This window comes from Hemicordylus capensis, chromosome 1 (genome assembly GCF_027244095.1).
Source record: "Hemicordylus capensis ecotype Gifberg chromosome 1, rHemCap1.1.pri, whole genome shotgun sequence".
Taxonomy (NCBI): Eukaryota; Metazoa; Chordata; class Lepidosauria; order Squamata; family Cordylidae; genus Hemicordylus; species Hemicordylus capensis.
In genome coordinates this window covers 58,422,073-58,435,889 of record NC_069657.1, presented here as the reverse complement: position 1 = coordinate 58,435,889, position 13,817 = coordinate 58,422,073, and the positions used below count along the sequence as shown (strand labels likewise).

General features: G+C 41.1%; 2 protein-coding genes across 9 annotated transcripts in view; both read left to right on the top strand.

Moving 5' to 3' along the window:
- G2E3 (G2/M-phase specific E3 ubiquitin protein ligase) overlaps window positions 1–6,682 on the top strand; it is a 108,093-nt gene extending 101,411 nt beyond the window's left edge. For all 8 annotated transcript variants that reach the window (XM_053282812.1, XM_053282816.1, XM_053282815.1 and 5 more), the window contains 2 exons: window positions 55–254; window positions 898–6,682. In XM_053282812.1, coding sequence (XP_053138787.1) covers window positions 55–254; window positions 898–1,157 — 460 coding nt within the window. In that variant the 3' untranslated portion in view covers window positions 1,158–6,682. The remainder of the gene's footprint in view (window positions 1–54; window positions 255–897) is intronic.
- Window positions 6,683–7,986: 1,304 nt separating this feature from the next.
- SCFD1 (sec1 family domain containing 1) overlaps window positions 7,987–13,817 on the top strand; it is a 93,466-nt gene continuing 87,635 nt past the window's right edge. Inside the window, exons 1-3 of the mRNA XM_053283835.1 lie at window positions 7,987–8,152; window positions 10,252–10,322; window positions 11,607–11,695. Of these exons, the coding sequence (XP_053139810.1) occupies window positions 8,122–8,152; window positions 10,252–10,322; window positions 11,607–11,695 (191 nt within the window). The 5' untranslated portion in view covers window positions 7,987–8,121. The remainder of the gene's footprint in view (window positions 8,153–10,251; window positions 10,323–11,606; window positions 11,696–13,817) is intronic.

Below are 13,817 nucleotides of genomic sequence, written 5' to 3'. Positions count from 1 at the left end.
TTTCATAGCATTGTTTGGTTTCTATGCATATTCCACTCCCCCCACCCCCAACAGCTTTAGACAAGGCTTGAAAACACTTGGGGTACTGGAAAAAATGCAGATGAATCCTGATGCATTCTGTAGCATATTATGCTATAAGCCTGAGAAACTTTCAGCAAAACTTCTTGGTGATCTCTTTACAAGCCATGGTCTACTTGGAGCAGATAAAGCCAGAAGTCTTGATTTCTGGATGGGTTATTTACAGGAGACAGAAGGTAAGAAAAACAAATTGTTCTAGTAAGAACTAATCTACCTGTTTTCCTTTCACTATCCCCATAACTAGACTAAATGTGGTTCAAATTGGTTAGGCGGTCCACAAGTTACCTCAAACGTTCACATGTTCTCCATCTTGGATTGGGGTGGATGACATCATCACAAAATGCACCATTGGGGCATCCCTATGTGTCCCTACAGCTATAGCAAATTATAGGCAGTTCTCAAGTTAGCCCACTTGTGCTTCAAAATTTACACATTGCCATATTGAACTGGGGGTAGATATCATCACAAACTATGCCGTTGAGGTGTCGCTACAACTGTATGTGATTTGGTTCATATTGGTCCAGGCATTGCAAAGTTGATAGGGACGGACATGCACATGGAATGCCAGGTGATCTCATAAGCCTACTGGAAAGTAGGCAACAAAAGATTAATCTAGTTAAATAGGAATGTACCCTTGGAATATGTGTGCTTTTATTGCTGAACTACTAAGCCAGAATTCTTCTTTGCTTTTTAGTGCCATTCTGCAGTTAAATGGAGTACTTTTGCAGTGATGGCTATCATTACTTTGGTTCCTTGCTACTGGCAACAAAGTAAATATTGTTTGCAACTAATCAAAATGCTTCCTATTTCTTGGTCTAGGTGGTGAATCAGCAGTAACCCTGGAGGATATCTTGGTGTTTGCAACTGGCAGCCATAGTATTCCACCCATTGGCTTTGATCCTGAGCCCACAATTATGTTCCTGCATATAAAATATCCCATTGGAAAGAGACACCTTAACTGTTTAGAGCTTCCAATAACAAAGTCTTATGAGAAGTTCAAAAGAATTCTGGATTTTACCATCAGAAGTACTCTAAGAAACAGAAGTACATTAGTCACTACAATGAATGCTGAAAATTGAATGATGAAGCACACTTGAAGCTAGTAGCTGCTGCTGGATACTTGCATACATTCACCTTCAAAGGCTTACAGCTTAATCGTGGAAATGCCTTAATTTCAGTCTTTACATTTTGAATTTGGTTTCAAAATGGTGAGCAAACAAAGCTTTTAAAACACGGTTTTGCATTATTTGCATTTTTAAGACAGTTTTGCATTATTTGTATTTTTTAAAAGACATTTGAACTTAATCTCGTTCCTAGCCAAGCCCTATTTTTTAACCTAAACCATCCAGTGCTGAGTTCATACATAATTATCTGCTAATGTGCTGCATTCCCCAACTATGTTATAAACAACTGTATTGCTGGCAAATAGATTTAGGAATCCCTTTACAGCTTATTTGTACTCCTTTTGATATCCAGGAAGTCATGTTTCTGTTTTAAGTTGACTTTCTGAAGTGGTGCACTAAGAAGGAAGAGAATATTTTACCTACTAAATGGAAGGCTGTATGTGTATTTCAAGTATTCTAGCTATCACTTATGGGCAAGGATAAGGAAGCTAAACACATTACCTCATTTTATATTTTGTCAAATATGTGTTTGACCAAAAACAAGTAAAAAAAATCCAAAATAAAAGGTTACTTACCTTTTTTGAATAATATTTTTGAAGGGCAACAAAGCTTTATAATGTGATAGCTGAGCTGTGGTATACCAGCTACTCTAGTTATCTTTCCGTTCTACAGTCATTCCAAAGCTTTGCCTTTTGAAATAAAAATATTTGTCTTAAATGTTCATAGGTTAGGAAAAATGTACGGTGTTTTAAAGGATTAGTAGTTCAGAGAAGGTATACGCAAAATAAAATGTGCTAGTTAGATCAGTTTCCTGGTTCAATTGAAATGCTTAGCAGTTGTACATAGGTTTTTAGTAGGAGTGTTCCTGTTTATCCATAATTATGTATCATAGCTCAATTTTAAATGTTACTGTTGGAAATGGGCAGAGATGAGTTAACATATGCACCAATTTGTGTATACAGAAATAACAAGTTTAAGGTTTCCATTATAGTTTGAAATCCTGTGCATTTCAGATCTCATTTAAAACATTTTCTGTTTTCCCAGACACGTTGCAGATATACCATATACAGTATTAAATCTAACAAATCAAGTAGAACTGATCTAGTAATTTGCCTGTCCAGCCATACCTCTAGTGTCAGACATGATAAGTCAATGACTTGGATCCAAAACTACTAGTATGAGCTTGCTTCTGCTCAAGCAAGGGCACTCTTCTGCTTCTTTCTGGCAGTGGCTCCCAGTGTCATCTGAATAGCTCCTCTAAGGGGTTTAGAGCAGTGTTCTCTCTAAGGTGTGTGCGCACACATTTTTTGAAGTCTACTCAGTTAATTTTAGGCCCCGCTCAGGTTTAATCAGGAAGGTCCCACTCTGAATGCATGTGCACACACTGCCTTGATACTGCTGCCCAGAACAAAACTCATTCTGCACACAGATGGAAAAGATTAGAGAGATCACTGGTTTAGAGATCCAGGGCAGTGTTTTGGTGATATGACGATCAGCACCTGCTCTTCTGTAGAATATTATTGCATTTGAAATGAATCGCTGTGACTTGCTCAAGTATGAGGAGATGCTGCTAAACTGCATTAAAATGAATGCTTCATATAGACAATTTTGGTGGTGGGGTCACTAATACTTTGCACTTGTGAGTAGAATATTGGGTAAAATATAGCATGAACACTTACATGTATTTAACCCAATATTCCACTCATAAATAGGAATTATATCTTAAGCTACATTTTCTAAACAGGGACACTGAAATCATTGATTTTTAATTAATCACGGAGTGCTACAGCAAGGCCTAGTTGGTTCAGTGTGCAATCATCCCACTTGATTTGAAGGGATAGATCTCTACCACTTGATTTTAAGGAATTTCTATGAAACATTGAAGCAAGCCAAGAAGCTAAGGCTTTTTTCAGTATTGTCCAGTTTGTATTATTACTTTTTACGTGTAGCTGATGTGATAAACATATTTTCCTATAAAAATAGAACTTTGAAAAGTAGATTTTGAAAATATGTAGCAAGTTAGAAATATTTGCTTTTGAGATGCCCTAATTCTTATATGGGATTATAAACTTTGTTTCTACTGTCAGCTTGATGTGATTAGGAGAGTGCTAACTATTGTGAGCCTTCAGCCCTTCACACTGTGGTCTGAAATCTGGCTGGGATCTAAAGAGCTACTTTTTAACAGCAGGCCCCCATGCCCTATTATCTGTTTTTGTGAAAGTTGTCTCTGGCTCAGAACTGGTTTCCCATAAGGCATAGTGGGTTGGTGTTTGGGAAACACAAACTCAAAGCAATTCATTGTGGGTAAATTTGGGTTTTTTGTTTCTGGATCCTGGGCTGTTTTCTCTAACCGTACTTTATCATCTGGAATTCACTTTGACTCATGCCTCACTAGTCCCAGTGGAAAACAAGCTTTATAAATAATTATTATTGTCAAACCTCAAAACATTATGGCTAGCCATCCAATGTAGTATTTTTGTTCCCTAATGTATGTGATCCAGTAAGGTTGTTCTCATGACCAAAGTGGGCTGGGCTGGGATGAAGGCAGGATCAGAGCCACCTCTGGGCTCTGCCGCTCCCATGCTCGCACAGCTGGCGCAGCGGTGAGCTCCAAAGCCCAGATGAGAGGGGAGAAGCTCACACTGGGTCCTCTGTGACCCCACAATGCACTGCACAAGCAGTGGAACTACTGACAAGTGGAACATTGCAGCAGCACCGCTCTGCCTGCCCCCAATCCCTGATCTGTGATTAAAATGGCTGTTGATTACCCAGGAACAGCTTTACAAGTAGCAGCAGCCCAGATGACCAAAACACGAGGTAGGATGGGCTCAGTTTCACTCCTACCTCACTTTTGACCCAGGTAGTGGGTCTGGGCTACCTGGGTCTGGAGCAGCTGGGTCAGGCGGCCTCCTGGTGGCTCAAATGACAACAGCTGCCTGGATTAATTCTCCTACCCAGGTAGCCCATGTCATGAGAATGGGCTCTGTGTCTGACAAGTGGAACAGAGCTGTTTGCTAGACATTTCTCCAAGATGCTTGCTCTTAAATGTGGAGGGCTGTACCCAGTGCTCCACAAAAACACCACATCCCTCTCACAATTGACTCTATGCAACTGCCAGAGGACCACATAGCTGAAATGAAACAAACACAACCACCCGTGCACAAGTTTGAATAGCTATGTTATCTGTGGGGCTAAGGCTTTGTTCCTGGCACCTTTCCTCATTTCTTTGCATCTTTCTTCATGCTCCTATTCCCTGCTATATTTGTGTAGCAGCTTGTTGAATCTGATCATTTGGAATAAAATTACTGTACTGAATGATCTCTCTGTCTTAAATATCTTATGTACACAGGGTGTGAACATCTTAAGCTGTTCAAAATGTGATTAGTTCCATTTGTAGTTCTTTCTAGACTATATAATCTACTTACCAATCTACTGACAGAGAAAATGAAAAATGCTGCGAAGTCATGGGACTTGCATGTATGGATGTGTACTTCAGGGCAAAAATGTTCAAAAATGGAAATATTTCAAGCATTCAAACATACATCCATAAAGTGGGGAAATGTCTTGAACATTGTACTTATGACTTGAAAATTGTATTTTTTTTAGGAAATGCTCTCAAAACAGCAATGTTTTAATGGCAGTTATGGGTGTATGAATTAGACTTCACTGGATGAAATCTACATCAATAAAAACATCCAAAGATCAAAATATTCAAAACTTGAGATTTGTTCTCATGTAAGCAACTATTGGTTAAAAAGAAGGCAAATAGTTATTAAACTCTTCTCTAGGTAGGGAAATTAAACCTTTAGCATTACCATTATTATGTAAAAGTAATGTAGAATACAAATTTTGCTTGTACAGTTATAAGTTTGTAAATATTTAGTCTTTTCTGTTAATCCCTATAATGCTTGTTCCTCAAAGCCCGCTATAGCTTCCAGGCTCTATTATTGGTTGCTCTTGCATTACTTGTAGAAATATGTTATGGGAGAAGTGTCATGTGTATATGTGTGCGTGTTTATATATAAAGTGCAATAAATCAAGGATTTTATTAGTTAACAGAACTAAAGATAACTCCTGTTCAATTGCAGTTGGACTCTGTTCTGGTACAATAGTGATGTCCTAATAACTGTCCTGCATAAAGACACATAAGGTTTGCAGTGTTATCACATTTAAACATTTGATTCAATTGTTGGTTGAATCAAATGTTTATATAGCATACTGACTATACAAACAAAATTGGTGTAATATAGGTTGGATGATTCCAAAATATATTGGTTAACATTCACAAAAATGAACAACAACCCATAATTACATATTATACAGTCAGTTTTAGAAAACTATGAAAGGTTCTTTAAATGTACAACCCTTAAGACCAATTACCCTCAAAACAGCAACTTATACATTAACTCTCCCCCTCCCCCATAATTACTAATACTACAAATACTTATACTCTTCAACCAAAGTTCTCAAAGCGGTAGAAAAATAAATAATACATACATAAAATGTCTCCCTGTCCTCAAAGGGCTCACAATCTAAAAAGAAGTATAAGGCAGATACCAGCAACAGCCACTGGAGGGATGCTGTGCTGAGGTTGGATAGAGCATGTTGCTCTCCCCCTGTTAAATATAAGAGAATCGCCACTTTAAAAGGTGTCTCTGCTCAGTTACCAGGGGTAATTACCACAGCAATACTTGAAAATTAGTCACCTGCTACAATATATTCATACTATTAAAAAAACATAGGAAGCTGCCATATACTGAGTCAGATATCTAGCAGCAACTTCTCCAACATGTAACATGTATTGAAAGGCAAATTTTTTAGAACTGACTGAATTGCTTGTAACACATACATAGTATGCATTGCCATTTTGGCTCAGAGACACAGGGTCTGAAAGTGATGGCTGTTGGAAGTGAAGTGAAAGTAGGAAGAATTGTCATGGTATGGGCTCCTTCAGATTGCTCAAAACACAGCCATTAGATTCTCCTTCTGGAAACACACCACAAAATTCTGACCATCAGTTAATCATGAGGTGTGAAGAAGTCCTCCTTCAACCTAGATTGTATCTCCAGTGATGTTTTGTTTCTTTAAGGTGGGATAGCATGAAGTAGTTTGACTTGCAGGACAACAGGTGTGCAAGGACAAATGTTTTAGAAATAAAGTTGGAACATTTGTTTTGTTTGGTGGTAACTTGCGACCGGGGCTTTGGAATAACTGCATTTCCATGTTGAAATACGAGCATTTCCTTCTCTGTTTGCTTTTAGAAAGCATATGGTGTAACAGGCTTTTAAGTGAAAAACTGTTTAACTTGTTTTTATTTTATCAGACTGTGTTTTTATAGTATTTTGTGAAATTTTAATTGTTTTTACTCTGTTTTATATTGTGTTAAACTTTATACACTTCTAGAGATGTACATATCAGGTGGTATAAAATATGATAAACCTCATAAAGTGTGTGTGTATTAAATGCACAATATTTCATGACTTTGCTCTGCTTGAACTCCTGATGCTGTGCTTACAGTTGCTAATGTGGATATCCACAGGCACTGAAATAGTTCAGGTCTGTTGAGGTGGTTGAAAGGTTTTAAAGGGATAACTACTGTGTGTGAGAGACATGATATGCTGGGAACTAATCTAAAGCACCTAAAAGTATCGGCAAGATAGGAACATCAAAGTTACTCCATTTTGGATAAAGATATACACTTGTGACCTTCTGCTTTATACTGATTAATACATCTGAATTTTGGAGTTGCTGTTACTAAAACATCTGTGGATCCTCTCTTCAGCTATAAAACTTTATTGGAAAAGTGAGGTGGTACATCCTTTAGCAGACCTATAGCACTACCTGTGTCCTCAAAATACCTTTTAATAGCTCTTTCAGTTTCCTGAGTATAAGGTAATATAGGTCTACATATTACATCTGATAAGTGGACACTAGTCCTAATGTACCTGAAAACTTCATTTTTGCTGCAGGTGAACAAGGCATTGTTTGCGTGCTTGTTTAAAATACTACCCAGGAAAACCTCAAACACACACAAAAGCCATGCTATACATTGATATCAGGTTTTCTCTCCCCTGGCCCTGGATGGTAAGTTAAGAAAGGAAAAGGGCCATCTCAGCTAGAACCTATCTTCTTCCACCGCTCAGGAGCCGTTGCACTGCTGCTCTGCTGGAAGAGAGGACTGCAAAACGCACATTGATCCATACTGATTACTGTAAAATTTAAATACTGGAAGTAGTAATACCAGTTAATTCAAAATCACCAAGTGTATGCTGTGCCGGTATACTCTCTCAATAGCATCTGAGGTCTGTAGCACCTTCAAGACTAACAAAGGTATTGTGTGAGCTTTCGGAATCTACAGTCCACTTCATCAGATGCACGGAGTGTTTACCCTCCGTTAGGCCTGATGAAGTGAACGATAGCCCACGAAAACTTGTTACAATACTTACATTAACTTTTTTTAAAAGGTGTCACAAGAAGACTTGTTCTTGGTGCAACAGACTAACCGGCTAGTGGGAAGTGGCTCTCTCAGTGGGTCACTAATGTGGTAATAATGGGGCGATAATAAAGGGCTCCCTTCACCAAAAGGACTAGCCAGCCTAGCAGTAACTACAGTTTGGGCGCTGCAAAACAGCGGCAAAGGCCAGTTCGAGCGCTGCAAGAAGCTGAGCGAGACCATAACAAGTCTTCCCGCTTGTGAAAAAGGAAAACCCGAGCCAGCAAAGCGCAGCCCCGGCCCCTCCTGCGACTACGGAGACTCCGCGACGGCGCTGCTGACTGGCCGAGCAGAGGACGACGAGAGGGAGGCTCCGCCCGCCGCGCCACATCTCGCTCCCTGGGATCAGCTGGGCCGCCACGTCTCCCGGCTGGTGTTGGTGCAGCGGCGAGGGGGGCGGAGCTGGCCTGAGCGGCAGCAGGGAAGATGGCGGCCAGTATCCGGGAGAAGCAGGCGGGTGAGTGGCCGGTCCTCTCCCAGCTTGCGCGGGACCTGCTGGCCGTATTTCTCCTCGGGAGCAGCTCCTAGGCTGGAGCTTCCTCGGGGGCTGGGTTGGGCTGGGTCTCTTTATTACCCTGCGGAGAACAGGGCTGTGTGTGTGTTTGTGTACGCGTATATACGTGGCCTGCTCCTTTCTCCGGTCTGCATGAGTGTTGTGCTCTTTTTTGTGGTGTTCACACTTTGTTTCCCTACTTTGGGGTCTATGAACGGACAGTTTTTTGCTCCCCTTTGCTGGCCCGGTTCTGAGGAGGTGGGATTCTCCTGAAGACCCTCGCCTCATGGGATACAAGACGCTGTAGTAACTGTGTTTTTTTGGCCCCACCACCGCCACTGACACTCATCCTACACTCTCGTTTTCCCCGTGGCAGTGCAAACTCTTCCTCTCCTATATCTCTTCGAGTTATATCCTTGAAATATATTAACATATCCTTGAACTTCTATTTAACGGTTATATACCTTTCATTGATCCTATCTTCATCAGTGGGCAGGGTGTGTGGTGTGTGTGTTTAGAACGTGAGTGAATTTGGTGCTCTAACCACATTCTCACAGCTGAAGCACAGTCTCGAAAACAACTGTTGTCAAAAGGCTTGCCCATGTGTCACATGTTCTGTTCAGCGCTCATATAATCTTGCCCTTTTCAGACATTTAAAAAGAAAAAAAGGAGTGCTGTTGTCACCTACACCATCTGAGAGTGGCCCACAAGCCCAGCCCTGGTGGACTTAAAAAAGCCTCCCTCCACCACCACCACCACACACACACACTTGCGGCATTTGTCTGAAGGGACAAATGCTGTAAGCGTGAAAGAGGTTGCTTCCATGATCAGCCTAGGGCATCAGTTTTCAGACAGCTTCGGGGTGAGTCTTTCTTATTACATCAATGCCAGGATGGGGCTTGCAGGTGTACAATTGGGACACTGTAAATAATCAAGTGTCCCTTTTTTAAAAAAAAACACCTGAAGAGTGTACACAGTTACAGATCTGTACACAGGTGGAGTTCACATCTTGATACAGCAGTATATTTCATATCTGTACCCTGCATTTGAGGGAGGCCTGTAGGCTCACTTTTAAAATGAATGCATGTACAATCATTCATGCAAAAACATGTACATGTGTGCTGTCATCTGATCACAGGTACAACATGAGAATTGAATGGGGCTATAGAAGCTACTGTATGAGTTAAAGATACAAAAGAGCCAAAGTATTCTGTACCAAAGGTGCTTTAACAACAAGGAATATGTTCAGCAGAACAAATGGGATGGTTCAGTAGTGCAGTGTATGTCACACAGTGGCTCTCATACAGTGCCACATGTCGCCCAAGGAAGAGCAGGGTGCACATGCTGGCTTGTGTAAGTCAAAACCACATCTTCGCTTCTCTCTAGTTTGGAGAGGCTTCGTTGCTACTGACAATTGCATCGTTACTGCAGCAACGAACTGCCCATTGGGAACAATCTATTTAGAATGTTAAGAGCATTTGCATAGTAAAGCAAACTACCTATGTGAATGAGGAAAAGATTGTACAGGTGGACCTTGTTATCCATGGGAGGTCCGTTCTCCACTACAACCGCGGATAACGGAACCATGAATAACAAGGCATTGAAGCAATGGGAAATGGGGGGTTAGGTTCCTGGAGGCTGGAAAAAATAGCAAAAATCGGCAGGAAAAGGCAGAAATAACTTAAAGTTCTGTACTATGCTGCAGATTTCCAGCAATGCCTCCACCCCATTTTTTTTTAAAAACAAATGAGCCACAAAATGGCTCCTCTTCTCAAAATGGTGGTTGGAAATGACCTTAGGCATTTCCAAGATAGGGTTCAGAGAGACACCTGCCTGCAACCTTGGAGATGCCGCTGCCAGTCTGTGTAGACAATACTGAGCTGGATGGACTTACTCAATATTAGGCAGCTTTCTATGTTCCTATGCAATTTTTCAGTAGGTGTATCTCAGGAAATTTTAAAAGTTAGCAACACGCTTTCAAAGTTGTTCAAGCTCTTATTTGCTTTCATTGTGAAAGAAAAAATAAAACTCTTATTAGTAACAGAACTTTCTCTTCTTTTCAGTGGCTCTGAAGCGTATGTTGAATTTTAATGTGCCACCTGTTAAAAACAGTACAGGTGAACCAGTATGGAAAGTAAGTCCAACTATACACCTATTTTACATTCATGGCTATTGATAATTTGATTTTAATTTCCTTGTTTTTGAAAATTGCATTTTATGGACCTAGGACCAATTACTGCTGATTGAAAAAGAAGGAAAGTGAGTTTTGTAGAAATGCACAAAGAAGAGCTCTGTGGATTAAATGCAGCTGCTCCTATCTGGGGATGTAAACATTCTTCAGTGACTGGCTGGTGGGGGAGTGGAATGCTGCTATTTGCAGAAGTTTGGGTTGGATTCATGGTGCCTGGTGCAAGCAGAAAGGCACTTTTGCTCATACAAAGTAGCGCGCACGCACACCCAATTCAACAGATGTTGATCTCCAACCTTCAAGTGGATGTTCAGGTAGAGGCAGGGGACTTCAGTGGGGAGAAGGGGCAGAAAATCCGTGTTGTGTAAAGGAAGATTTCTTGTGTGTCTCTGAATTCAGTCTGTTGACTGTGGCCTAAGATTGTGGTGAGAGATTTATCAAGCAGACATCACTCTTTTAATGGTCTGAGAAACATTTGCATTCAACAGTGTTGTTAATGGTACATTCTAGAAATATTTTACTCACTATATTATCTTCTCTTAATCTGCTTTTGTGCATTGTTTCAGCCATCTAATATCAGTAGGTGATATCCTGCCTAACACAGTGCACAGATAATGATGGACTGAGAAGAAGTGACAGGAGCTTGCACACAACTCCCCCAGTCCCTCTACATGCGTGCTGTTGCACAAATGAGCAAAATATCCCTGCACCACCCACACTCTAGAAGAGGTTAATCACATTGTTGAGGGTCAGTGATGTGTTTTCCTCTTCCCAGAGCACTTCTGGAGTATGGGTGGAGCAGGAACATTTTGTCCACTTATGCAACAGTGCATGTGTAAAGGGAGGGGGAAGTTGTGTACAAATCCTGGTCACATCCCTGTAGTCCCTCCTTACCCATGCACTTTGTTAGGATGTCTGCTAGTACTTGTAACCGTCGCTCTGCCAATTATTTTTATTTTCATTCATTTTTAATACTTTGTTTTTAAAGTAACTGAAGTAGTTAAAAACCTATGGAAATGTGACTTCAACTCTGAAATGTTTTTGAAACACTTTTTAATCTGCTTAACAATTGTGAAGTTCAGGGACATAAAGCTGCTGCAGAATTAAAATGCTACTGAAGTAAATGTTAACTTGCATGATGGTAGTCCTTGTAAGAAAAGCAGTACGCGCACACAGCTTTCGAGGATTGCCGCTATAGTGTATATACTAATAGGTATTTTTGTGTTACAGGTTCTCATTTATGACAGATTTGGACAAGATATAATATCTCCATTGCTGTCTGTGAAAGAATTAAGAGACATGGGTATTACTTTGCATCTGTGGGTATCTTAATGCATATGCATTGTAGTGTATTAATTTATATATTGTTTGAAAAAGCTTGTGGGATTTTAATTATCATTAAGGTAAAGTTGCATATTATCCCTAGCCACCAGTTGCATGCCTGAATTAGGGATGTGCATGAGCTGGTTTGGCACGTCCTCAGTGAAGTGCTGAAACAAATTGAGTGTCGGTGTCCAAACCAGCTCGATGTTGCAGGGAGCGGTTCCCTTAAAGAGCAGGTACGGAACTCCTTACCTTCTTGTCCCCACCCCGCTGCTTTTTCGCCAGTGGCACCTAGGGGTGTGCACGGAACTGGCTGGCCCGGTTTGATTCGAACCAGACCGGCCAAGTTTGGTCCGGCCCCCATCGAATCCCCCGCTCCTGGACCGGGTGTGTGTGTGTGTCTATGAATATAAAATAATAATAATAGATTTTAAATACTTGTAGCCCTTCGGGGGGCTTCCTGTATGCCACCGGGGGGGTCCACGAAGGTTCCCCCTCCCCCACCAGCCTCTCAAGTCACCATCGTGGCTGGGTAAGTTGAGTATTTCCGGCCCTTTCGGGCCTCCGTAAAGGCGTGCAGCAGCCATAGCCTCTGCAAGACCTGGCATGGCCTACGACCTTGCAGAGGTCATTTGCGCATGCGCAGAGAGCCTTTCCCCTGTGTGCATGCTGTCGCTCAAAAGCCATCAGGCTTCTGAGTGCTGCTCACACTTCAGAAGAGCTCTGCAACATTAGAAACATGTTGCTGAGGGACACAACATGTTTCTGGTTATCCAGATTCCTTCCAGAGCACCAGCGGTGCTCAAAAGTCTAATAACCCCTATGCAACCATGTGTACCCAGGGGGAATGGGGAGCTCCACAAAGGCTTCCATTGTACCCAGCAGTCCCTTGAACCATATACTCTTCGTTAGGATATCGACCATTACACTGGCAAAAAATTAAGAGTATAAAAATAGATTGTAATTTTGCAAGTTATTAAATATAAACTGAGAAAATATGAAAAATATATTTTAACTATGTTCCAGCAATTTATTTGTATCTTTTCAAGTACTATTAAGCATTTTTGAAATATGTCTTTACCCCTGGACTAGTCTAATAGTCCTGTAGACTGTATATAAGTATGATATGTTGGAATTTTTCCAAAGATGCCATGGAGACCCTTAACTACTGTGGCCAACAGTTTGTTCAGTTGGAGTTAATAGAATAGAGAAGAGAGAGGGAAGAGGATTGGCTGCAAAGAGGGAGCACAGATTCCCAATGTTGGGTTACCATTAAACTACAATCTGTTTGTTTATTTATCTAAAATATTTTTATACTGCCTGATATGTACATCACTAGGTGGTGTACAAAATTTAAAATAATATTTAAAAGTCACATATTAAAATACACATGACACAATAAAAACAATAGTATAAAACAGTTATTAAAACAAATTATTAAAATTCTACTTAAAAGCCTGTGAGAACAGGAGAGTGTGGAGGGCCTGGAAAAAAAACAGAGAAGGAGATGTTCTTATTTCAGCAGGCAGCATATTCCAAAGTCCTGGGGCAGTCACAGAGAAAGCCCAGTCCTGGGTTGCCACCAAACGAGCTGGTGGCAACTGTAACCGGGCCTCTCCAGAAGATCATAACAGGTGGCAGGGTTCGTGACAAAGGAGGCACTCTCTTAAATAGCCTGGACCCAAGTCAGTAAGGGCTTTATAGGTAATAACCAGCACCTTGTATTTCACCTGGAAACATATTGACAGCCAGCACAGTTCTTCTAAAACTGGTGTTGTGTTGTCCCAGAGATCAATCTGGCTGCCACATTCTGTACCAATTGTAGTTTCCGGACTATGTACAAAGGCAGCCCTACGTAGAGTGCATTACAGTAGTCAAGCCTGGAGGTTACCAGCACATGTGCCACTGTTTTAAGGTCATTTACCTCCAGAAATGGCCAAAGCTGATAAAAAGTGCTCCTGGCCACCATTTCAACTTGAGAAACCAGAGAGATCTTTGGATCCAGGAGCACTCCCAAGCTACTATCTGATCTTTCAGGAGGAGTGTAACCCCATCCAGCACAGGCAGATATAAACCATCTTTTGGGTGCCCCCTCCCCCATCTTATTTGGATTCAGCT